Genomic DNA, 24,497 nt, shown 5'->3' with positions numbered 1-24,497 from the left:
TTATTCACATCAGTCATTTCTTTGAAGAGCGGTTTCTGCCTCCACGTAGGCTATCTACAGTAGCTCAATTCATCCTCTCAATAAACTCAATATAACCTGCATGTCTATTTCCCAAATCCATAGGCGTTTTTAGACCATTTAGGCTCAATGAATAATAATGATCTCATGATGTGTTTGGTCGCACTGATGGAATAATTCCTATAGGCTAATAGGCTAATCAATAAAAAAATAATGATAATAATATGTAAAAAGGCTGCTGAACTGAATCGACACGGTGTGGGCATATATTTAATTTATAAAAAATTGCCTATTTTGTGGTCACATTGGCATTGGCATATTGGCAGCAGAGTCACATATCTCCATATTTCATACAAGGACTATGCTGGAAATAATATGAAGTTCAATCACATCATACAGGCCAAAAGCAACACAGTTGCAGCTGCAAAATGCAGGAGTAGCCTAGATATGAATCATCTGTGTGCAGGCGATCCCATATTAAATTGCTTAGATGTAGTAGGCTATTCTGACATGTATGACCATGTCCAACCCAACCTCAGCCTCAGCTCCATTGCGCACACGGCACCGTGCGCTTTGGAGACGTTTATGTAACCTTTTTATGCCGGTTTAGTGATATTTCTCCACTCACCATTCAGCTGCAATCGATCGGCGGGGTCAAACAACATATCTACTTGAGAGCAAAAAAATGAATATATAAAAACATATTCCAAAGTGGTAAGTAGGGCTTAATTTAAATGTAGCCTGCAACAAGTGCAAGGCTAATCAGTCCTCGATTAATTCAACAGGAGCCATTTTTGTTCTTTTTCCTTTTCCTTTTCTTTTGAATGCAATGTATTTTTCATATGGGGACCATATGAATGGCGACTCGCTGTTTCCAGAGAGCTGATTGGTAAGCAGGTGGGTCTTTCATGGGTTTTGATTTTATCCTCTGAACTTAACCTGCTACAAAGCAGGTTAGCCGTAGAGCATAAGTTGCTATGGTGATCTATCTCAGTAAGAAGTTAATTAGCGTCGTGGTACAGCAAACCTAGGGTTAAACCTGAAGTTACCTCGCTAAGCCACTAATCTTGCTTCAGGTACACCCCACTGATATAGGGAGGCTGTGTTTTTGATCTGTGCATGGACCAAGCGTCCATGTGTTCGCACGCGTGTGTGTGTGTGTGGAGTGTGTGTGCGCATGTGTATATGTACTATGTGCAGGAACTCCATTGGTGTGGCAGGGTGTGAGTGTGTGTGTGTGTGTGTGTGTGTGTACGTACTATGTGCAGAAACTCCAGTGGTGTGGCAGGGTGTGTGTGTGTGTGTGTGTACGTACTATGTGCAGAAACTCCAGTGGTGTGGCAGGGTATGTGTGTGTGTGTGTGTGTGTGTGTGTGTGTGTGTGTGTGTGTGTGTGTACGTACTATGTGCAGAAACTCCAGTGGTGTGGCAGGGTGTGTGTGTGTGTGTGTGTACGTACTATGTGCAGAAACTCCAGTGGTGTGGCAGGGTATGTGTGTGTGTGTGTGTGTGTGTGTGTGTTATTTGTGCTGTTATGGTTATAATTAGCCTAGTTACTCACTTCTACACTATCTTAGATTGTGTTACTTATGGATGGCATGGAATTATAGTGAAAATAGATTATCCCCCCTTTTTGCTGGGGACCCCACTTTGAAAACCACTGGCTTAGGCTAGAACTGTTGCGAGAAGGTTTCAGGATTTATCTCTATGCATTAGGCTGTGATTACTATTTATATAAATCTATTTATTCACATAGATTCATGATATATTATGGTATACACCCTACCTGTGACATCAATGTTTTGATTAATCTGCGCCAGTACCGAAAATGTAGCCTATTACTGCATGACTGATCCTATGATGTCTCACACTCAGGTGTGCTTTCACAAGACAGGTGTTGTCCATTCAATCAGCCCACCTGTCTTTATAATGGCTGTCTTGCACTGTTTGTATGATACTTGACAAAGTCTATGGCCGAAACTGTTGTCAAATAGCGTTAAATTACACTGTATTGCATCTGGAACGAGAGTGTGTCTTCCCATGCACAGTGCTGCACTACTCGTTTAGTTACATTCCAATTCATCAACTTTGGAGCGTTATTTACCCCCCCTTCCCGACATCCTAGGTTGACATGCTTCTTCCCAATCGATTCCTTATTTCTTCTACTTTCATATGGTATAAAGATCACCACTCAAGCTTTAAAATTGAGCTCGCTGTCAGCCATCGATTTACAGGCCAAATTCAGTTAAAAAATGTGTGAATTTAAGGTTGCAGGTTTTAGTATAAAAAATTACAGGATGAAACTTCAATACGACAAAAATAGCGCTGCTCGGTGAACCATTTCCACGCCGAATTTAATAGAAGGCTCGGATAACTTGAAATCAATTGACTTACTTGAATATCCGTGCTGTCTGTAGTGGAAACGCTGCAGTCGAGACGTTGCAAATATTCCAGTTTTCTGACATTGCAAAAAGCCCAGTACCGCGCAGCGCACCGCAAGGCTCCCGCAACTCGTTTTGGGTGTAAGCCAATACAACGACTGTCTGGCTTGTGAACACTTACTGATTGATAAAAAAGTAAATAAAAATAAGGGGTAAATATAATATGCTGCTACTGTCTCAGTAAAAGTCGTAAATCCTTCCTGTCAGGTCAGTGGCGTGCCTGACCAAGTTGGTGCCCTAGGCAAGATTTTTGCTGGTGCCCCCCCCCCTCCCCCAAAGAAAATATAATAAAAATTATATCGCAGCTAATCCAGCACTGCAGTGCAGGCTCAGAATCGCCCTTCCCCAGTGGTGCTGGAAGTACTTTTAGGTAGGGGGTGCTGTAAGGAAGGGTCTCTCGGTGCTGCCCGCGAGGGCAGCGCCAAAGAAAATTTTACGTTTTTTGGACTTTCATCCATATTTAGAAGAATATTTAATTTTAAATTAACATTAGGATTATACTGTTGTGATGTCATTATTCAGTATCTTCTCCTTTTCTCACTCACTTTATTGTAAGCACCTGCTCTCCCTTTAGTCGTTTTACACTACAACAGACAGAAACACAGGCATAAACACTGAACTTATTATTATTATTATTATTATGGAAAACCAGATTATGATGAAAATCAAACACTTTTGAAGAGAGAGCGTATGAAATAAGATTAGAGCTGGGAAGCACAAACTGTTTTTTAAAGACAGCCAAATCCAACAATTTCGAAAATCCATTTCTTGCCACCAGGGGGTGCTGCAGCACCCTCAGCACCCACCTTCCAGCTCCCTTCCCCAACTCTGGGAAAAAGCTCAGAGCAGTAGAAGGGGGCGCGGCCGCGCAGGGGGTGGGGTGGTATGGATTAGGGACCATGGTGAAAGTGCTGCAGCCCGGGCAGCCAGAAAGCCAGAATTAGAAAAATGATTTCACTATTATTTAAAGACTTAAGACGTTGTTCTTCTTATTTTTGTCTACTATTGTAAAATAATAGTAGGCCTATTATCATGAAAAAGTATTTGTAAAAAAAAAAGATTTTTTTTTTTTTTTTTCCCTTTTTACCCTCTCTGGCGCCCCTAACGGCTCAAGCGCCCTTAGCATTTGCCTAGTTCGCCTAATGGACGGCACGCCACTGTGTCAGGTCATCAGGCAGTGGATTTCACTTCCTACTTTGATTCAGCTTGAGAGACCAGGCAGTGGACTATACAAATGTCAATCAATGTCAGCAATCTACCAACAACCAATTAGATTTCACCTGGTTTCACCGGGCTAAGGGCGTGCTCACTTCCAGCTCAATCTGATTGGAGGAAAACACATCACTCTCATGTGTTCTCTGTGAATTGCAAGTGTTTTTCAACCAATCATATTTTTCATTAGATAAATTACCAAATAAATAAACGCCCACAGGGCGAATGTTTTTTCATCTGCCTACTGCAGGCTGGGACCAGGGCCAGAGTGACTCTCTGCATGGAGCTCTCCTTTCCATCAGTTCAGGTCACTGTTGTTGAAGCATTTTAAGCATATAAGAATATAATGAATGAAAAAATGAGCGTCTGCACATAAGAAAAAACACATTTGATTGATATTTTATTATAAAAAAAAAAAAAAAAAAAAAAAATATATATATATAATTTTTTTTATATAAAATCCCCAATCTAATAGAGGAGGACCATCCTCCTATGCCTCACTGGAAAAACCTCCTCTGGGTGTACGTACTATGTGCAGAAACTCCAGTGGTGTGGCAGGGTGTGTGTGTGTGTGTGTGTGTGTGTGTGTGTGTGTGTACGTACTATGTGCAGAAACTCCAGTGGTGTGGCAGGGTATGTGTGTGTGTGTGTGTGTGTGTGTGTGTGTGTACGTACTATGTGCAGAAACTCCAGTGGTGTGGCAGGGTGTGTGTGTGTGTGTGTGTGTGTGTGTACGTACTATGTGCAGAAACTCCAGTGGTGTGGCAGGGTGTGTGTGTGTACGTACTATGTGCAGAAACTCCAGTGGTGTGGCAGGGTATGTGTGTGTGTGTGTGTGTGTGTGTACGTACTATGTGCAGAAACTCCAGTGGTGTGGCAGGGTGTGTGTGTGTGTGTGTGTGTGTGTGTGTGTGTGTGTGTGTGTGTGTGTGTACGTACTATGTGCAGAAACTCCAGTGGTGTGGCAGGGTGTGTGTGTGTGTGTGTGTGTGTGTGTGTGTGTACGTACTATGTGCAGAAACTCCAGTGGTGTGGCAGGGTGTGTGTGTGTGTGTGTGTGTGTGTACGTACTATGTGCAGAAACTCCAGTGGTGTGGCGGTGTGCAGGTCCCAGCTCAGCTTGTCCAGGATGATCCTCTCCATCCTCAGGATCTCTGAGGAAGAACAGCCACAGCTGCTGCTACCAACTAGCTCCCGCAGAGAGGGCACACACTGCACGCCACGCACGCACGCACGCACGCACGCACGCACGCACGCACGCACACACACACACACACACACACACACACACACACACACACACACACACACACACACACACACACACACACACACACACACACACACAAACAAATAAAATCTTCTATATTGCTTAGTCCAGGTCTCCACAAGCCCTGAGCGGCCAAGTTGACTTGAAAAGACATAATTGACACCATTTCTAGCTGGAATCTGCACTGTAGCTGCACGATAGTGGCCAGCAGATACTTCTCTACTACACGCACAGAGAAGAGAAGGGCATCTCCTGTATCTTCTCGTCTTAGGCGAGCGTTGACGTAGGATAACTAGTAGGGATGGGCATTTAAAGTAATTTCAAAATATTCAAGTATTCTCATTAAATCATTATATAGTACTCAAGTATCCCCCCCCCCAAAAAATAAATAAAAATAAATAAAAATAAATAAATAAAATCAAATGTAAGAATATGGTCTGAAAATAACGCCCAAGCGATTTCACTTTATTGAGGAAGAAAAACGGTCCAGAGTGCTCTAAAGTCCAAAACTGGTGTGGTGAAGGTGCTCTTTGGTGAGGATCACAAAGGTTCAAAAAGAAGAAAGGTCCAAGGCACTCTTCTGGCAGAAAGTAAAAAGCCTTTATTTACTCAGATGGCTATATCATTTAGAAAAGTTTAAAAACATAGCTAGTGCATGTTAAAAGAGCTGGGACATGACCCACGCGTAGCGGCACAAACAGCCTTCTTCAGTGAAAAAAGGTGACAGATACCAGGGCAGACATAAAAACAGTCAGAAATCCTCATATTTTGGGCTGAAAAATGTGACTGTCACGTAAAGGTGACTAGTTCGCCTCCCTGTGACATCACAAGTGTTAGTTCCATGAAATGGACCAGTGCCCCCTGCTGGTTACAAAAACTAGTCTATATGCAGCTACTGTATGTGTGATTGAAAAAAAAAAATCCCCCTAAATCCCATTGCTATATACCGTGGATGTATTAAAAGAACTGGATAGGGGACGAGCCACGCCCACCCATGCATTCGGACGCAGGCTGCTCCCTGGCGCATGAAGCCATCATGGGGGGGTTTTCTTCCTGGTTTTACTTCCTGACCATGCGGCCCAAGGCGAAGTGCGCATGTGTGCCATGACGTATTCCATGATGTCTCCCACCCCTTCCACCCATGGATGTAGATGTAGATGAAGAAAATACACCCGTATACGGCTCTTAGTGGCTTCTGAAGAAAAAATGCCACATAAAAAATTATTTGATAATTAAAAGAGTCGTTTTATACTTTGAGTGACACCCGGAAAAAAATCCCCTGGGTTTAACAGCTGCCGGAGTCCCCATGCAAGTGGATGGGAATTTTCCTTTCTGGGCTGCATGGCGTCACGTGACTTGCAATACAGAGCTTCGCCACCATGTTCAAATGGCTTCACAGCCCAGCGCTATTCCTGGGGGCTTGCTATATACCCCCTTCCACATATTAATGCAATATGGCCTCCAACCTGCACCATGCTCTTTAAAATTCTCAATGGCCTAGCACCTCCTCCATTTATCAAATGTATCTGTCAGAAAAATCCTGGGAATAGGCTAACAAGATTAAGCCTACGAGGCGACATACTTGTTCCCAAGGAGGAAAACATCTTTCGGCCAGGCAACCTTCACAGTAAGAGCTTCCCAGTCTTGGAACGCCATACCTTTAAATATACGTAATAGTAGCTCTTATCGCTCTTTCGCACATCATTTTAAAATTTGATTGAACAACAACCAGACCTGCCAGCATACCTAGCCGCATGCTCGCCTTGTTTAGCGCCGTCTGCTGGCCTGTCTCTCACACTGTTTTGATTTTTTTTTATGCCTGCATATGTGCCTGTTTGTTTGTCAGATAGCATGCTTATGGTTTCATAATGCATTCTATAATGTGATCTGAATGTTGGCATGCTTTCACTGTCTGTGCTGGTCTAGTCTGTCTTAACTTGCATGGTGCCCATTGCTTTGGCTTGCTACATGTTATATTGACTCATATTTTGATTTGCTTGTGTGTTTTATTGTTGGTGTTTGCATGTTTACAGTAATGTTAATTAATGTGCACTGTCCCTCAAATAAGTAAATGCAAATACAAATGTGAAAATGCATGTAGGGGCAGGGCTGTAGTATCACGGAGGAAAGGGTGGACGATTCCAAGGGCCCTTGACTGACAGGGGCCCTTAGCCCTTTACAGTGCACCTGAATGCAACATACAAGATACCCACTGAATAAGTGTCCAAATGTTCATGTCATTCTGGCCAATACTCCACTTCTGTTATAACATTTCAGTCTGGAATATGGAATATCTTTCAATAATCTTTATGACTAAAAGGCTAAAAGTAATCTCATGTGTAAGAAATGACTGTTCTACATTGAAGTAAAAAATTTAACTAATTAACTTGTTGGTTTTGGATTTATTTAGCTTCAAGAGTGCATTTTTGTTTGTGTGACCCTCAACACAGGCTTTGAGAATCCCAGGCCACTTACTTATACTTAATATGCTTAAATTAACCCACTCATATTCTGGTTTATTTCAAGAAAAACATTTTGGCTTCTATAGCAGCCATATTGGCAGGTGGCCAAAAAAGTTAATTTCAAGCCCTGCAGGGAGAGCAGGTGGTGACATAGGAGTGAGTGAGAAAAGGATCAAATATTGGTGTTTAAGACTGAATAATGACATCACAACTGTTCATTTAAAATGAGTTATTCCTCTAAACCTGACTTCAAATGCCCCAAATTTTTCCGCACCAGTGCCGTTCGGCCCCCAACCCTCAGCAAAACCTGGTCCTCTCTATCATCAAAGTTCCTGGGTTACGGCATGACAATATTTGTTCGGTATTATTTCAATTGTCACACTCATCTATACATATTTGAGGTTTGTTTATTAATTGAGAAAAGGACCACTGGAACAAACGCCACGAACATGATCCGGCTACTTTTTTAATCTGACTGGCTCCTCAAAAGTTTGGGGAACTCTCTGATTTAAAATGAGATATTCCTCCATCCGTGGGCCCGATGTGATATCCTTTCATGGGGCCCGAAATCCCTGGCTACGGCCCTGTGTGTGTGTGTGTGTGTGTGTGTGTGTGTCTGTGTAGTGTTGATTCTCACCTCGTCCTCCTCACACGTCTTAGCAGCCAGGAAGAAGCAGGTGATGGCAATGCAGCGCAGGTACTTTGGACGAGCCTACACAGTAAACACACACACGCACACACACGCACACACACACACACACACACACACACACACACACACACGCGCGCACACACACACACTCACACACACACACACACACACACACACACACACACACACACACACACACACACACACACACACACACACACACACACACGCACGCACACAGACCAATCAATCAATGTTTATTTAGCAAACAATTATTTAATAACATCTATTTTATTAGTGGCCGGGCCAGCGAAGCGGCAGGACTTCCCATGCTTTGCACAAAGGTCCAGTCCAATAGACCAGACCAGCACATCCGGGTCATTTGCAAGGCCGCGCCCCTTTTTAGGGGACAACATAAGCCAAATAGCAGTACCAAAAAAATCAATAGAAAAATAACAGAATTCATTTTGTTTATAAATGACCCAAAGACATAGAATGGCCCTACCCCTAAGGTACTTGCCTTATATGAACGCTGTATCCAGTTTCCACCAGGCTACATGCATCGTCCACACTGACGGTGTCACCCCTACTCTATTAAAACATATATATCGCAGACTTTTTTTTTTATTATTATTATTATTGTTAGTGAAACTATAACAACACAGCAACTCTTCGGCATATCTCTATCACATTAAACCCGTTTTAAATAGTTTGTTTGAAGTGTTTTCGGCTTCTTGCACCGTCTTTTACTATGATGGGTTTCCCCTAAACAGGGGCGCGGCCTTGGCGCTGGACGCTTGAAGACGCGCCGCAGTTCTGGTCTATGCCAAACTTTGTTGATGCGAATTTGGCGCCAATAGTCCTGATGGTGGCGCTACAGCGACCGTCTAAAGTTTCAAACTTTGAAAATTCCTAACAAATCAGTCGTACGTGCTACAGCTTTGCAACTTTCAATGAAATGTAGGGTTAGGTTAGTGGGCCCAAGTGAGGAGAAACTTTTGTACCGATGACCAATTATGAAGTGCAAAGACAGCAAAACTACAAAAACTGTCAAACGAATTAAACCCGACTCCTCCCACATTCTTTTCTTCAAACGACACCAAACTTCAGCATCTGCATCGTTACTGTCCTACACAAAGAATTCAGATTTTTGATTGATCCAAAATTGAGCCCACACACAGTGCCCACACACAGAGCCCACACACAGACAGGGGTTCCCAAACCTTTCCGACCAAGTACCACTAACCAGTTAGTGAGTTAACCAGCTCAGTGGCATTGTGGTCTGAGTATCCGCCCTGAGACTGGGAGGGCGTGAGTTCGATCCCCGGCCGAGTCATACCAAAGACTATAAAAATGGGACCCATTTGCCTCCCTGCTTGGCACTCAGCATCAAAGGGTTGGAATTGGGGGGTTAAATCACCATATGATTCCCGAGCGCGGCGCACGCTGCCGCTCACCGCTCCCCCAGGGGATGGGTCAAATGCGGAGAACAACTTTCACACATTGTGTGACAATCAGTGGGACATTACCTTTACTTTACCTATGTAGTACCAAACCAAATTTCACAGGGGCCACTTCCACTGCGTGGTCCGCGGACCAGTTTGGGAACCGCTGTGCCGAGGCTGGCTTTGGTCCGGAAAAAATAATGTGACTTAAAAGTCGTCTGCTTCATTCAATCACGTGACTGGTTTGACAGCTCAGCACACTCAAAGTTTGACTGGGTTTGAGTCTCAAACCCAGTCAAACCAAGCACACTGCAAACATGTAATCCAAACACCCAAGTAGGCTACATACTTTGCCAAAATACTTATAGCCTATTTGTACCAGACCCATGTGAAAATGACATGTTAAGTTGATCTTTATTTGTATAGAACATTTGATAACATAACAGCAGCATAAAATATTACAAGAATAGAAATATAGAGATGGAATTAGACAGGCGAAATAACATACACAGTGTTCAACATTAGTGCAGTCAAACAGAATGTGCATGACGCATGACATCCAAAGCTATCCCAGAAGGTCCATTGTTCTGAACCAATAATGGAGCATGTGTCTTAGTTGCAGTACATTTATTTGCCCACTAGATGTCATACACGTACACCGTGTTATTTGAGGCTTGAGGAGTGAACCCATTTCCGACACAATTGGCTGTGAAGCCTGGAAGCTTCAGAAAGCCTTGTTTGGCCATCATCACTACAGGTTACTACAGGTCACTACAGGTTACTATTATTATTATTACTACACAAGAAGCAGGGCTGGATTTGACTTTGTGTTTGGTACCAAAGACCATTATATGGGACTTTCTTTTATTAAGTGAAAGTTTGTTATGTGAAATGTAAAAAAACTCTACGTTCATATTACTTGCCCAGAGAGTTTTCCCCCCAAGTCATTTATGATTGTTTACATTCCTCACATGGCTAACGTTAATGCATCGCAAGCTGCTGACGTCATCAACTCACTAAGCCGGGGGGAGTTTTTTTTAATTATTATTTTTAAATTATTATTATATAATATTATATTATCATTATACCAACACTGCAGTGCACCGCATGATGACTAATCCACGTTGACTCGACTTTATTGATAGAAGAGTTGACTTGAAAAAATCTGGAGTCGTGCAACCCCTATTAATATTTAGGTGTGGGGGGGGGGGGGGTCGATACAGCATAGTAACGTGATATTCCGTGTGCCAATATATCATATCGCACGAATGCCAAGTATGGCGATATTTTATAACATGAATTGTCAAGTGCATCATGCAACATTTATGACAGGTTTTTATGACAGTGTTGGTCAGTCTGTCTGCTTGACAATCCCATTTTTCTGCAATAAAGTGAGATGAACAGACTGAAAACTTTATCAAACAGATGCTGACAACGTTTTTTTTTCCTTTGGGGACATCATTTGCAATTGAAAAAAGGTAATAAATCGCAATACTATCGTGACTTAAGTATCGTGATAATACCGTATCATGGGCAATCTGGTGATTCCCACCCCTATAAATAGTGTTAATAGTGTTATTTACCTTGATTGAAGCGAGGAAGCGGTCCAGGATGCTAACAGCTAGCACCAGGGTCTCTGGGTACAGCTGCAGCCTGCTGTGCAGCTCCGTCAACCAGCGCACTGCCTCGTCCCGCTGGGCCGGGGAGACGTCTGTATCCTACAACAACAACAACAACATGATAAACAACAACATGATAAACAACAGCATAAACCAGTGGTTCTCAAATTCCGGAGACCCCCAGGGGTCCTTGAAGGGGGTCCAGCAGTCATTTCATTATAATTTCATTATAAGTAACAATGACAGGATGTTTTTTGGTCATGGGTTTCCTACACGTTGTGTAATAAATCATCTAAAAGCAAAAATGTTATCAGATGGGAGTCCACTGACCGAGACAACCATACACCCTACACCAGGGGTTCCCAAACTTTTTTGGCTTGTGACACTATTTTGACGTCACAGAAATCTAGGGACACAAGACATTTCAAATTCCGGTAGACCATCGATAATATCATCAGTGACATCATCAGTGATGTCACATAATGCTTCTTTCACCCGCAGAATTCTGACTTTAATCTGAGAATTCTGACTTTAATCTGAGAATTCTGACTTTAATCTGAGAATTCTGACTTTAATCTAAAAATTCAGACTTTTTCCTCAAAATTCTGACATTAACGTCGAATTCTGACTTTAATCTGAGAATTCTGACTTTAATCTCAGAATTCTGACTTTATTCTCAGAATCCTGATTTAAAGTTTTAATCTAAAATATTTTCATCTAAAAGAAAGAGTCACTCAAAATGTTGATTGAGGCTATGTCCATTTGGATGAAGCCTTTGCAGTATACAGTATAGTGACATTATGTGACATTACAGTTATGATCTCACCTGCAATTACCACCCACCGCCATAGGTGTCACCCAAGAGAACAAAATTGAAATCTTAGAGATTATCACTTTAAACTAAAAAAAAAATCACAAGTGACTCTAATCATCTTCGGTAATATTAAATTGTGTGTGGTGTTTTTTTTGTAATTATTATTATTTCAGGTGACCCTATTTGAATTCCAGGCGGCCCTACGTTTGGGAACCACTGGTCTATCATCACATTGTAGTCTATTCTCCACTCGTAACAAGACACACACAAACAGAGAAACTAAGGTTTGTGTTAACAAGGGAAGCAGATAAGAGATAAACAGACCCTCCCCCCCATGTGTTATCCAACTAAATAGGGCTGATACCAGCACCAATACCAGTCGCCTTAAAGTCATATTAGGGACATGTGATTTCCGCAACGCAGGAAAAAGTGGATGGAATCATGGAATTTGGTGATACAAATTCAAATCAAGTGTAAAACATGGAATATTGCAAAGTCCACAAGTTGTATGAATTTGATCAAAGTAGGCTAATGATCCAAATCAAATGTAGACCTAATTATTGTAGATGTCATCATTGTAAAATAGGCCTAGAGAAATAATTATGTTTTCCATTGGGGTGTTTTAACCCTTCATTTTCTCTAGATCTGTGTACAAAAAGGATGAAATGCAGGTATCGTGACTGGAAACGTTTCCATACTACTTGGTAGCTTAAAATGTATGCTGTACCGATACGCAGCCCAACAACTAAATGTTTGCGGGGTTTGGTGAGGACTTAGTGTGGACAAACATCCACTAAAGAGCAAACAGGCTGGTCCTCCTCTACCAGCTGGACAACTGCTCCTCCACTACGGGGACTTAATGGTGTTTGGACCAAAGCTGCTCCAAAACATTCCAGGAATCCTTTTGTCCAACAGAGATTTTACTTCACAGCTTTATTACTTCACAGGTTTCTCATTGGCTATGAACACCATTTGCGATGTTCAGCTGTTAGAGCAAGGCACTAGCACTGCGAGGGTAGGGGTTCAATTATATTCTGTATTTACAGAGATGGCAAGTAACTAAGTACAAATACTTAGCTACTGTACTTAAGTAGGATTTTCAGCTATCTGTGCTTTACTCCGTATGCATTTTTCTGAGAACTTTTTTGACTTTTACTCCCTACATTTTAACACAAAAATCTGCACTTTCTATTCTCAAAACAGGCGAGTTACTTTAGTTTGAATGCACGACAGACAAAAACAGCATGTGACTGGAGTGAACAGATGCAGTTACCATCCCCCCCCCTGATTTTTTATCCCATTTTTATCCCCCATTAGTGCTAATTTTAATTTATTTATCCTGGTTGCTACTCCACCCTCTGCCGATCTGGGGAGAGCCGAAAACTGGCTCCATGCTTCCTCCGAGACATGGGCAGTTAGCCAGCCGCTTCTTTTCACCTGACAGGGGAAGCTTCACCGGTAGGACATAGCACGTGGGAGGATCACGCTATTCCAACGAGTTCCCCTCCCTCCGAACAGGCGCCCCTTAACGACCAGAGGAGGAACCACATCAGCAACCAGGATATTGCATGTTTTGGTGAAGGGGGTTCCTATATGAAGGAAACCCCCGGGAGGCACGGGGAGAACATGCAAACTCCACACAGAAAGGCCCTTTTGACGACCCCACCCGGGCGGTGGGCACTCGAGGACATGCGGACGGGCACGCATTCCTTCAGCGTTGACAGTGTCCCAGGTGGGAATCGAACCCAGGACCTTCGAGCTGTGAGGCGACAGTGCTTACCACTGCACCACCGTACCCCCCCAAGTTTCCATTTTTCCTAAACTATATTTATAATTAATTTACTGATAAGAAAAAAGAAAAAAGAAACACCTTAATTTATCTTGGAGAACATCTCTATAAACAAATCAAATGATGAAATACTTTGAGAACTTAGCACTTAGTAGAACTTAGTCATCCAGACAGTCATCTATTTTTGGCACGGCGATAAAATTCAAATAAAAGGCAAATAAATGTATTCAGACTTTAAATTATTATTAGCCTGGTAAAGCAGCCTCTCACGTGAACTCACATTTCATTTAGTTGGTCGTTTCCGTCTGGCCACGCCCACATGCCCTGAGTGGGATCCTAGCAGAAACTGCAAAGCGGACGAGCCAACCAGCGACCCGCCTCGTAGTTGACATCGTGAGTGACCGGCCAATCAGGAACGGCACTAGCAAAACAGTAATGGCCGCCTCCTTGCCTGTCCGCCTCGAGGAGTAATGTCAGCGTTCGTCGAGTTTAAAGGGGGACTGACCCCCCCAGATTTCTTGCAAAATGGTATTCTACTTGATTTGAAAACTCTGCAGGCAAGATATACTCCCTTCTGTACCCTGGCAGAATAAACATCATAACTTGGCCAATAAGTATGTAAGATACAAAATAATAATAATGTCTTTATTTGTTGTAGAATGCAGAGGACATGTAACTGTTTAGTTAAACTCGCATTCCAGGAATATTGTATTTACTGCGCTGCTCTAAAGATAACGTAGTTGGCTCGAGACTGTTTCGTCCTGAAACCCACTCGCTTTGCGCCAGAACACAATGGATTTGGGGGTGGAACACGCCAGGATTGGCCAACGCCAACGCCAGTGCCCAGAACTGTCAAATCAGATCATCGTCAGAGACGCTATGGCCCGCCTCCCAGTATTTTCAATGTATCAGAGATAGAGAACGAGAACGATAACGATAAATTATCAATATAGCCACGTTATAAACAACAAACTAACGCTGGTGATCCGTATGGAAACAGTGTTACTCGAAATGGTTAAAAGTTATATCAATTTGGTCATTCAGTGGCGTTTTACTGCCATGTAACATAACTAACTAGCGGCTAATATTAGCCACAGTAGGCGATTATGGATGCATTGCTCTTAAAGGGCTCGTGCCGCGTGAACTACAGTAATAATCACATGGGGGAAAAAAACAATTTTGCACATGAGTGGGGCACGCGCAAATACCACCGTGACGTCACGATGTACCAAATCTCCCATTCATTTGAGGGCACAAAAAAAAGCAGGTTTGAACCCATAGAGGGAACTTATGCTGCTGAAAATGATACAAATGGTACAATGGTAACAGTCATTGGTTAAAAGCTGAAAAAAAGTGTTTTGGTTACACTTTAACACGTTCACTGCCGTCGACGAGTTAACTCGTCAAAAAAAAAAAAAAATTTTTTGACGGTGGGACGTGGATCAAACCCTTTTACATCTCCTATAAAAATATGGGAGCTATTGAATGTGTATAACCTATTTTACCGACCCACTAAGTGGCGACAGTGCTCTCCAGACAAGAGAAAGCCGAGCAAAAACAGCAGGAAAAAGCGTGAGGAAACCATTCTCATGGCGAAAACGCTTTCGCGCTGGGAGCTGGCGCACAACGGTGGGGGATTCCAAAAATAGACTCTGGGTGCAACACACTTTGAAACACACAGCAGAAAGCCCAGAATCGCACGCAGCTTCATCTCAGCTCACAACCGAAAACCCAGAAACGAACGAGCCCGATCCAGACTCGCCCGACGAGTGGCCGCCAGCAGCCAGGCAGCACAGACAGGCAGCAGAGACTCGCCTGTGACACACGCTGCAGCCACCAGAGACACACCCACGGAGGGAGGAGTGGGGGGTGCTGTTATTTTGGAGGAAATTACTGTTCAGAACTATTGTTTAGATGTCTGATGTCTCACTGATGCCAAAAATAAATGGTTAAAGTGACTGTTCTGCCTGTTCTATCGAATTTCACAAAAAGGCATTTATCTCAGCTTTCCTTCTCAGACGCTGAAACCATGCTGTATTCAACTGCTAATGCCTACATAACAGAACATGATAAAAACTAACTCTTTTAGACAGAGAAAGCACACATTCTATTAGTTCTTTTGAGATATTTTGTGTTCACAAAGTCCTAGCAGAAAATAATCCTCGGCTCTTGAAAGATGAGCCAGAATCCTCAAAAAAAACCTTGGCAGAAGCTACCTACTGTATTGGAAAAACTGTTGGCAGTGAATGTGTTAAACAGCAATAAAGTGCAGTTATTGCAGAAATAGACTCAATAACAACAATGAAACAAGTACAGGAGTATCGCCGCAACCACATAGTTTCTCGGCGGAAAATATGTTTTTGCCATTCTCCCGAGTGGATTTGGGTTTGATTGGATCAAACGCTGATTGGCTGAAGGAGTTGTCTGTCAAGGAAACTACACCCGCCCAACTTCAGACAGCGTATGAAAGCTTGGGGCCAGACGGAAGCGAAGAACAAAATGAAATGTGAGTTCAGGTGAGGGGCTGCTTTACCAGGCTAAATGATTATGCCCCCCCGCATCGTTTTATTCCCCATTTGTCAGCAGCCCCGGGTAAGCCTGGCCCTGTTGTGGAGAAGGTAAGCCTGGCCCTGTTGTGGAGAAGGTAAGCCTGGCCCTGTTGTGGAGAAGGTAAGCCTGGCCCTGTTGTGGAGAAGGTAAGCCTGGCCCTGTTGTGGAGAAGGTAAGCCTGGCCCTGTTGTGGAGAAGGTAAGCCTGGCCCTGTTGTGGAGAAGGTAAGCCTGGCCCTGTTGTGGAGAAGGTAAGCCTGGCCCTGTTGTGGAGAAGGTAAGCCTGGCCCTGTTGTGGAGAAGGTAAGCCTGGCCCTGTTGTGGGGAAGGTAAGCCTGGCCCTGTTGTGGAGAAGGTAAGCCTGGCCCTGTTGTGGAGAAGGTAAGCCTGGCCCTGTTGTGGAGAAGGTAAGCCTGGCCCTGTTGTGGAGAAGTGGCTCAGTGGAATGTGTGGCAGTGGGCGGAGCGTCAGCAGGGGTCAGAGGTCGTTACCTGACTCCACTTGCCCAACCCGTTCCCCGACCGACCAGAGGGGGCGCTAGTGCAGTGGCCAGGACTCATACCCCAGCGGCTTCCCACCCGCAGACACGGCCAATTGTGCCTGTATGGACGCCCAGCCCGACCAAGCCGAAGGCAACAGGGGGGGTCGAACCCTGGCACCCTTGAGTTGATAGGCAGGGAATAGGGATGGGTATCGTTAAGGAATTAACGATACTACTACTCTTATCGATACTGCTTATCGATCCGGTACTTTAACGGTACTCTTATCGGTACTTTTTGTTATTTTTAAGAGAAAAAAACAGAAAAAAATGGTGCTGGTTGTTGTCGGTTCTTTTCGTTATTTTTAAGGGGAAAAAGAAAAAATAGTTGCAAAATCTTAATGGGTGCATTTTTATTATTAATTTAAATATCCAGCATTATATAAGAATTATCTCCTACCACTGCCAATACCAACATTCAGCTAGGGAAAGCATAAATAAAGCACGACAGTATCTGTCTGCTGCACTTGCCCCCAAATCAAATAAATATCCCCCCCTGCTCTGAAAATAACATTTCTTTAGGACAACTGAGAGATGATGCTCTGTTGATTTATTTCAGACTGGGTTTTTAATTATTAACACACCCAAACAGCTGGATAATGTTTACTACTCTCGACTTAATCATCCATGTTCACATCCTACCTGATGACGAGGTGGGTCCGTTTATCATGGGTAACTACAACCGGGTCATTATTGACAGATGATGAAGTCGTGTGAGCTAGCTTGTCGAAAACTGTGCATTTCTCTGTTTGTACCTATTTGATGCACTTTAGTGTTTAGACAAATTGCTCGTGTTTCCACCGCTGCTACTGAATGATTTATCGCACTTATGACAACGTGAATTGTCAGCATCAACTCGAGTGAAGTACAACCAGACTTTTGATCTCTCCTGTTGATATCAAAGAGAAATATGCTCTCAATTGTATAGCATGGTACTTTACGATGTTACCTGAATGCAACACAGGTGATGACAGCCAATGACATGCACGGAAAACTAATGTGTGTATGTGTGTGTGTGTCTCTGACCCTGTGTCATTGTCAAAGAATAGACAGCTCCGTGTGAGAAAGAAGCACAGAGAGAGAGAAAGAGAAACTGCTCGTTTACATTTATTTCCTCCGTCTTGCTGCTACTCTGGGAGTGCACGCGAGAACTGCTGCATTAACCCACTCTAACATCTCCGTTCTTTCTTAACGTGTTGCGGTCTCTGTTCTCCTCGGCTCAGCTGCCTTCCCTTCAGTGTGTGCATGTGTGTGTGCTGCCAGCCCCGCCCCCTCCTCATTCAGTGTGTCGGCTCCTCGCTGGCAGCTGCCTGTCTCTCGTCTGATGAGAGACAGAGAAAGCAACGTGGAAAAGAGGACCTGGATCTCATTTCTCGTTCGGAAATCGCAAAAATCACATCACAGGCATGTCTTACGGAGTTGGTGCGAAAAAACAACGTTTATGTAGCAAATGAATAGGAAATCCTTTTTCTTAATTTCTCCAGTACCGATAAGAGAACCGTTAACGTGAAAGCTTATTGATCCTCCGGTATCTCGAAATCCGGCCCCGGGGCCCGTTTGGTACCGGGTCTCGGTACCCATTCCTAGCAGGGAATGTACCACTGTCCACTGCACTACCCGGACGCCCTTAACTCATTGAATGCCAAGGACGGACATGTTCGTCATTTCAATTAGTAACGTAGAGTGCCAAGGACGGACATGTTCGTCAATTGCGTTTTTTGACGGTGGGGCGTCGATCAAAGCCTTCTGCCTCTGATGTACAAATATTATAGCTATTGGATGTGTCTAACCTATTTTACAGAACCCTTAGGTGGCGACAGTGCTCTCCACATAACAGAAAGGCAAGGAAAAAACAAAGAAGAAGTCGTTATGGAAACGGAAATCGCATCGCATCCGTATGCATCGATATGCTGAAGCACGTTACTGCAGCTGTGCCTGCAGCAGCCAATCTGCTCCCACAATTGAGCCGCTCCGTGTCGGTTGCGACAGCACGACAGCACATCCACACCGTGGAGTTGTTATTCTCAACTGGAAGCATCGTTGCCGGTGACAAACACACGCGGAACGCTGTAAAAAAGCCTGGCTGTTCCGCACCCTTCACTGTGCGCACAGCAAACTCAGCAGAGAGCCACCACAGACAGGAGGAGGAGTGTGCAGTTGAGGCGAGGCGGGGCGGGGCGGGGGGGGGGGGGGGAGGGGGCACGCAGAGCAGCACACACACAACACCCAGACAGACCCAGGCAGCAGGACAGGATTGACAAATGCAAGCCAGAATATCCGATACCCACCAGCAGCAAATCAAAACCAGCAAGAAGCTGCAACCAGCAGCGCACGCAGGGGCCAGCGCTGCTGGTTGTAGCTAAAAATATTATTCTGCCAAACAAAATTCCCTGGCCTAAACTGTTTTATTGAAGGAAATTATTTTTGAGGTGTGACTACATTAGAAAAGATTAGCTTCAGAGTCAGTGATGTGCTTGAAATGATTAATTTCACAAAAGGCCAATTATCTCAGCTTCTAGAAAAAAATTGCTTTTTTTGGATGAATCAAGCTATCTTCTCCGGCTCATAACTAAAGAACGGAAAATGGGATCAATAAACTTTTTTTTGCAGATGATAGAATAGAGTCTCATCGTTCTTTGTGCGTGTTCAGTGTTTACATAGTAATATCACACAATATTCTGTGGGCCTCGAGAAATCACTGAAAACGCTCTGAAACTCTGGCACTGGGAGCGTCCGTTCTCCAAAAGTGGCTGGCACTCAATGAGTTAAGAACCACACATCTGCCTCCACTTTTTTACAAGAATGAAATAGAGAATGTGCTATTTCAGAGCCAGGGTTATGAAACAAACACACTGCACACATAAAGAACCCTGACAACAACAAACAAGTTGTTCAACTGAGAAATGGTTGTTGATGATTGACAGATTAAAATGCCTTTCCTTTGGACCTTTGTTTTATTTGGTATTTTATCACAGTCGACACATCACTCTTATCAGCTCAGCTGGTCGGCTATCAGCTGTCCCATCCAAACAGCTGATAGTAATTATCTTTATTTCAATAGCACTTCTGAAAACAAACAAGAGAAAGAGAAAGAGAGTGGAGAACCAAATGACAGCTGAGAGCCTTTTACTGGCCTTTTCATCATAAAGATTCAATGACCGGTCCAAGGTGACGATACAGGGAGGCTGTTTCTAAGCTCCCCTTTCCCCCCTTTTCATTTCCTAGGGCTGCAGCTAATGGTGATTTATTTTCATAATCGATTAATCTGTCGATTATTTTCTCGATTAATCGATTAGTTGTTTGGTCTATCGAATGTCAGAAAATGGTGGAAAATGACGATCAGTGTTTCCCAAAGCCCAAGATGATGCTCTCAAATGTCTTGTTTTGTCCACGACTCAAAGATAATATCAGATTACTGTCATACAGGAGTAAAGAAACCAGAAAATATTCACATTTAAAGGACGGCTTTTCCGTGGGGGATATGAATATATATTAAATCTCACGCCCCTAATGTTTTCGAATCCGTTGAAATTTTTGAAATTGGAGGTTCACTGCCAGAGATATCAACCGAAATCCACTCTGTGTGTGTGTGTGTGTGTGTGTGGGGGGGGGGGGGGGTGGGGGTGGTGGGGGGGAGGTGCGGGTGCGGGGACTCGAAATCCTACATTTCCCACAATGCACTGGGCTCGCGTGGCCTTCGTTTCCATGCCCACCCCTCAGGCATTTGGCTGATATCAAACTCCAGTAGGTGGCGGTAATGCACATATATGTTTGCCAACCGCCATAAAACTCAAAGAAGAAGAAGAAGGCTTCGACAATAAAACATATAGAGAAGAAGAAAAAATCGAAAATAAAATTGCCTCCAAATTGCACCAAATTTAAACCGAAGTATATATGTTGGGAGATGTCTTCATAAAAAAAAAATCATGCATTTTAAGGCATTTTCGTAGGAGTTACGCGCATCTGATGTTGTAACTATTTTCTGTAATAATGTGTAAAAACGGGTACATTGCTCAGCGTTGATTTCGTTACTTCAACGTACCTACTACTAGATGTAAAATTTGACGAGCTTTCCAATGCCGCCAGTCCCGTGTCTGTCCGTGCTTTCGTTCCCGAGATCGGTCTCTTTGCAAGGAACTATGGAAAGCTAATATTAGCTACAGAAGGCTATGCGGTTGAAAAAGATGGCTGCCTTTTGTTTTTGTTCCAGACCTCTGAAGGGGCGTGGAGGACCTCTAGAGGCGGGACCATGGCTCACAACAATTGTAGTTCATAGGTCCTCGACTTCCGCAAGGCTGGACTTGTCGCTCTGACGCGTTTTGCGTCAGAGCGACATGGAAATAATGTGAGAGATGCTTGATATCTCTGGCTGTAAACAACCAATTTCAAAAATTTCAACGGATTCGAAAACCTTAGGGGCGTGAGATTTAATATATATTCATATCCCCACGGAAAAGCCGTCCTTTAAGAAGCTGGAATCAGATCATTTTGACCTTTTCTCTTAAAATTGTTCTCATAACGATTAATCGATTATCAAAATAGTTGTCGATCGACTAATCGATTAATCGTTGCAGCTGTAGTCAGTACATCAAAGGACGTGTTGCAGCGACCCAGTCGTAATTAAAAGAAAAAAGGGGAAACTAGCAACGTATATATATATATATATATTTTTTTGCACACAGCAAAAACAAGCAGAAAGACAGATCCAAGTATATGCAAACCTTCCTTTGCTGAAGTATATGCAAACATTGTGCAGGTAATGCCTACCCCACACTACAGGATTTTCAAATCCTTGAAGATTATAAAAATCTTGAGAGCCCACACACTACAGGACAGAGAGAGCCGATTTTTTAACATTTCAATCTTGGGACACACACACAATCGCGTCTGTTCAAACGCAACCCCACACACTAGAAGATTATGCAGAAGATTCACCTTGGAAGCAGGGCTCGACGTTAACTTTTAAAGTGAATCTTGACGAGGAAACGTGTGGAGCTTTTATACACTGTGTGGTTTTCTGCTCGCGGAAGTCTTGAAAACTCCACTTTGTCCGCCCAGCCGCGTCCATTCGGGGTGTAGGCCTACTGTGCACGGCCAGGCGAAAACCGTCTGCACAGGTGCCTTGTGGAGGGGCGTGTCTGCTGATTTGACTCACTTTTCCGTGCGGACACTCGCCGATCTAAGCGCTTGTTTTAGGCTACATGCTTTGCAGTATAGCATTAGTTTTCCGTCCCGTTCAAAGACGCACGGGTATTTCACCTCGATGACAATTTCCTCGTTCTTTGTTTCTGTGCGGGGCTGCGGGCGGACGCGGACCATATTATTTTGCGAAAAACTATGGAAACGCAGCTACTACTGGCTCTCTGCTCAAGATGCAATCGCCTGTCGGGTTGTAAATATCTAACATGTTAGATATGCCCGATTCACAATCGGGAAGAGGCAGTCTTCCCGATTGTGAATCTTTGAACCCCACACACTACAGGATCATTTGGGAAGATTATCTGCCCGCCGCGCATCAAATCGGGAGCACCGCCGAGAAAATCGGGAGGGGGGAATCTTGGCCATAATCTTGCAAATTATCCTGTAGTGTGGGGTAGGCATAAGAGACAGAAACCCCACAGTGCTTATGCGAGGTCTCTTAGCTCAGAAACTAAAGCAAAGTTAAACAGCTACAGCAAAAACACACACACACTTGCACTGGGCGCAAGATATGGCCCCATGTTGGAGCAAACTGTCTGAAGAGATGACCTGCAGCCTCCAGGGTCTCCCCCAGAAACGCTGTTATGCCCGGTGGCAAGTATCTTTGGACAGGGGCTGGCGGTGCATTACGCTGGGGGGAAACCCTGAACCTCGGAGATTTGGAAATTGCATAAATTCATATTGCAATTTATTTTTTCCACAGTGGGAAAAAACATTCAGGGGAATGTATTGCAGTGGACACACTCTTGTTTACAGGATGTATTATGTTAGGAAAGATGGCGAGCTCACATAGCTAGCTAGCGAAGTAAGCTAAGTCATCAATGCACACAATGGGAGATGTGCTGTATAGGGAACCAAAGTGAACGTCACTTCCTGCTTTCATCCGCCATTTATTTCCCGATAGACATTTCGTAAAATGCGTATAAAAATAGTTTTACTTGGTCAAACCAAACGGTACTGATATATCTAGAACCGAGAGAGACCGCAGAACACCCCGCTCAGACCAAAACAAAAAAACATCGAAAAAATATTTTCTTTAAATCCGCAATTTTTTGTTTGTTTTTGGTCCAACTGAAACGCTATGTGGTCTCTCCCGACAGCGAAAAATCTAACCCTGGTGGAACGCTTGTGACTGGGATCCCGACTGGGATTTAGCTATTTAGAGTCGTGGTGTAACTGGTCACGAGCCAACAGAAGGTCAATAAGCGCTGAAACTAGCTGCAGGGCTCCAGAGTGCGTGTATTTACACGCATTTTCCCACCTTAAAATCTTCCAGTGCGTATAAATATTTTCATAACACGCACTGGTGCGCCCTGGAATTCGTAGCCTCTCTCTCTCTCTCTCGTACCACAGCGTGCAGCGCGGTCAATCAAGATCTCTCACATAGAAAGACAGGGGAAATACAAAAATAAAACCTTTTCAATTGCTTCGGAGTGCTTTAGACTTGGGCCGAATCGCTTTACTTTGAAAATCCGACTGGAAGTCGTATCGTCCTTATCGCTAGTAGGACACAGGACAGTCCGCAGCCAGCCATCCACGTGATTACTGGTGTGCGGCCAGACTCACTCGTACCGGAATCGGAGTCACAAACAGATGGAATTCAAATGTGTCAGATGGTGGTTTTGTACGCGGGAGACAAAGCTACGGCTTCAGCAGACGAGTTGTGACTAACGTTAGGTTGGCTGGCATGACAATGACATCTTAGCGTCTAATGCTAGCATTGCTAGCGGGATGCTAGCTAACTATCAAGCCAAGTCTGGGAGTACTAACTTTACCCAACATGTAATTCAAGATGGCTAAAATGTGTTGTTGACAATATGACTATGCTGTCTGTTAATGTTGGACCATCTAAGAGCAGCTATCTGCTACGGTTTTTCACTGTCTGCAGTGCACAGTGAGACTTCACAGCACACTGTGGGATATGTCACTAATCACACAGTAACGTGAACGTCCACAATCATGACCACCATTACATAATGTTAGGCAAACTACAGATGACTAAATAAATGGTTCATTCTTATCTGGTAAGACATTCATAGTGCATCATGAGAATGGTAGCCTACTTTAATTGAATTAAACTAAATTGTAATGTATCAGAGATTAATCATTATGTCCTTAAATGTGCTCCTAACTTTTTCAACTTAGGAGCATAATGTAAGGTGATAATCACATCACAGACACCCAGCTCATAAATGCTGCAATACTTAAAATGCAAAGGCTTCCATCAGTGGGCCATAGGCTCAATCCCCACTGTGTTAACTCGGTTGGTGATAGTGACTTTAATAGACGTTTATTGACATGAAAATCTTTGATCGTATCATTTAATAATTTGCCAATATGTATACAACATGACAAAGAAGGTAACACTTCAAATGTATTATTGCCGTGCCAAAAGGCGTGGTGAAAAATGTGGGTGCACCTAAATGATGTGCTGGTGCACCTAAATTAAAAAGTAAGGTGCACCGGTGCACCTAGTGTAAAACGTTAGT

General features: G+C 43.6%; 1 protein-coding gene across 3 annotated transcripts in view; it reads right to left on the bottom strand.

The window, feature by feature from the left end:
* Positions 1-24,497, bottom strand: part of ccni (cyclin I) — a 72,664-nt gene that overhangs the window by 21,732 nt on the left and 26,435 nt on the right. For all 3 annotated transcript variants that reach the window (XM_083641819.1, XM_083641821.1, XM_083641820.1), the window contains exons 3-5: positions 11,084-11,218; positions 8,041-8,115; positions 4,743-4,883 (exon numbers count right to left, since the gene is read on the bottom strand). In XM_083641819.1, the coding sequence (XP_083497945.1) occupies positions 4,743-4,883; positions 8,041-8,115; positions 11,084-11,218 (351 nt within the window). The remainder of the gene's footprint in view (positions 1-4,742; positions 4,884-8,040; positions 8,116-11,083; positions 11,219-24,497) is intronic.

The sequence above is a fragment of the Poromitra crassiceps genome (assembly GCF_964638095.1).
Source record: "Poromitra crassiceps genome assembly, chromosome: 8".
NCBI lineage: Eukaryota > Metazoa > Chordata > Actinopteri > Beryciformes > Melamphaidae > Poromitra > Poromitra crassiceps.
The sequence above is the reverse complement of the archived record's forward strand: the minus strand, read 5'-3'. Positions and strand labels throughout refer to the sequence as shown.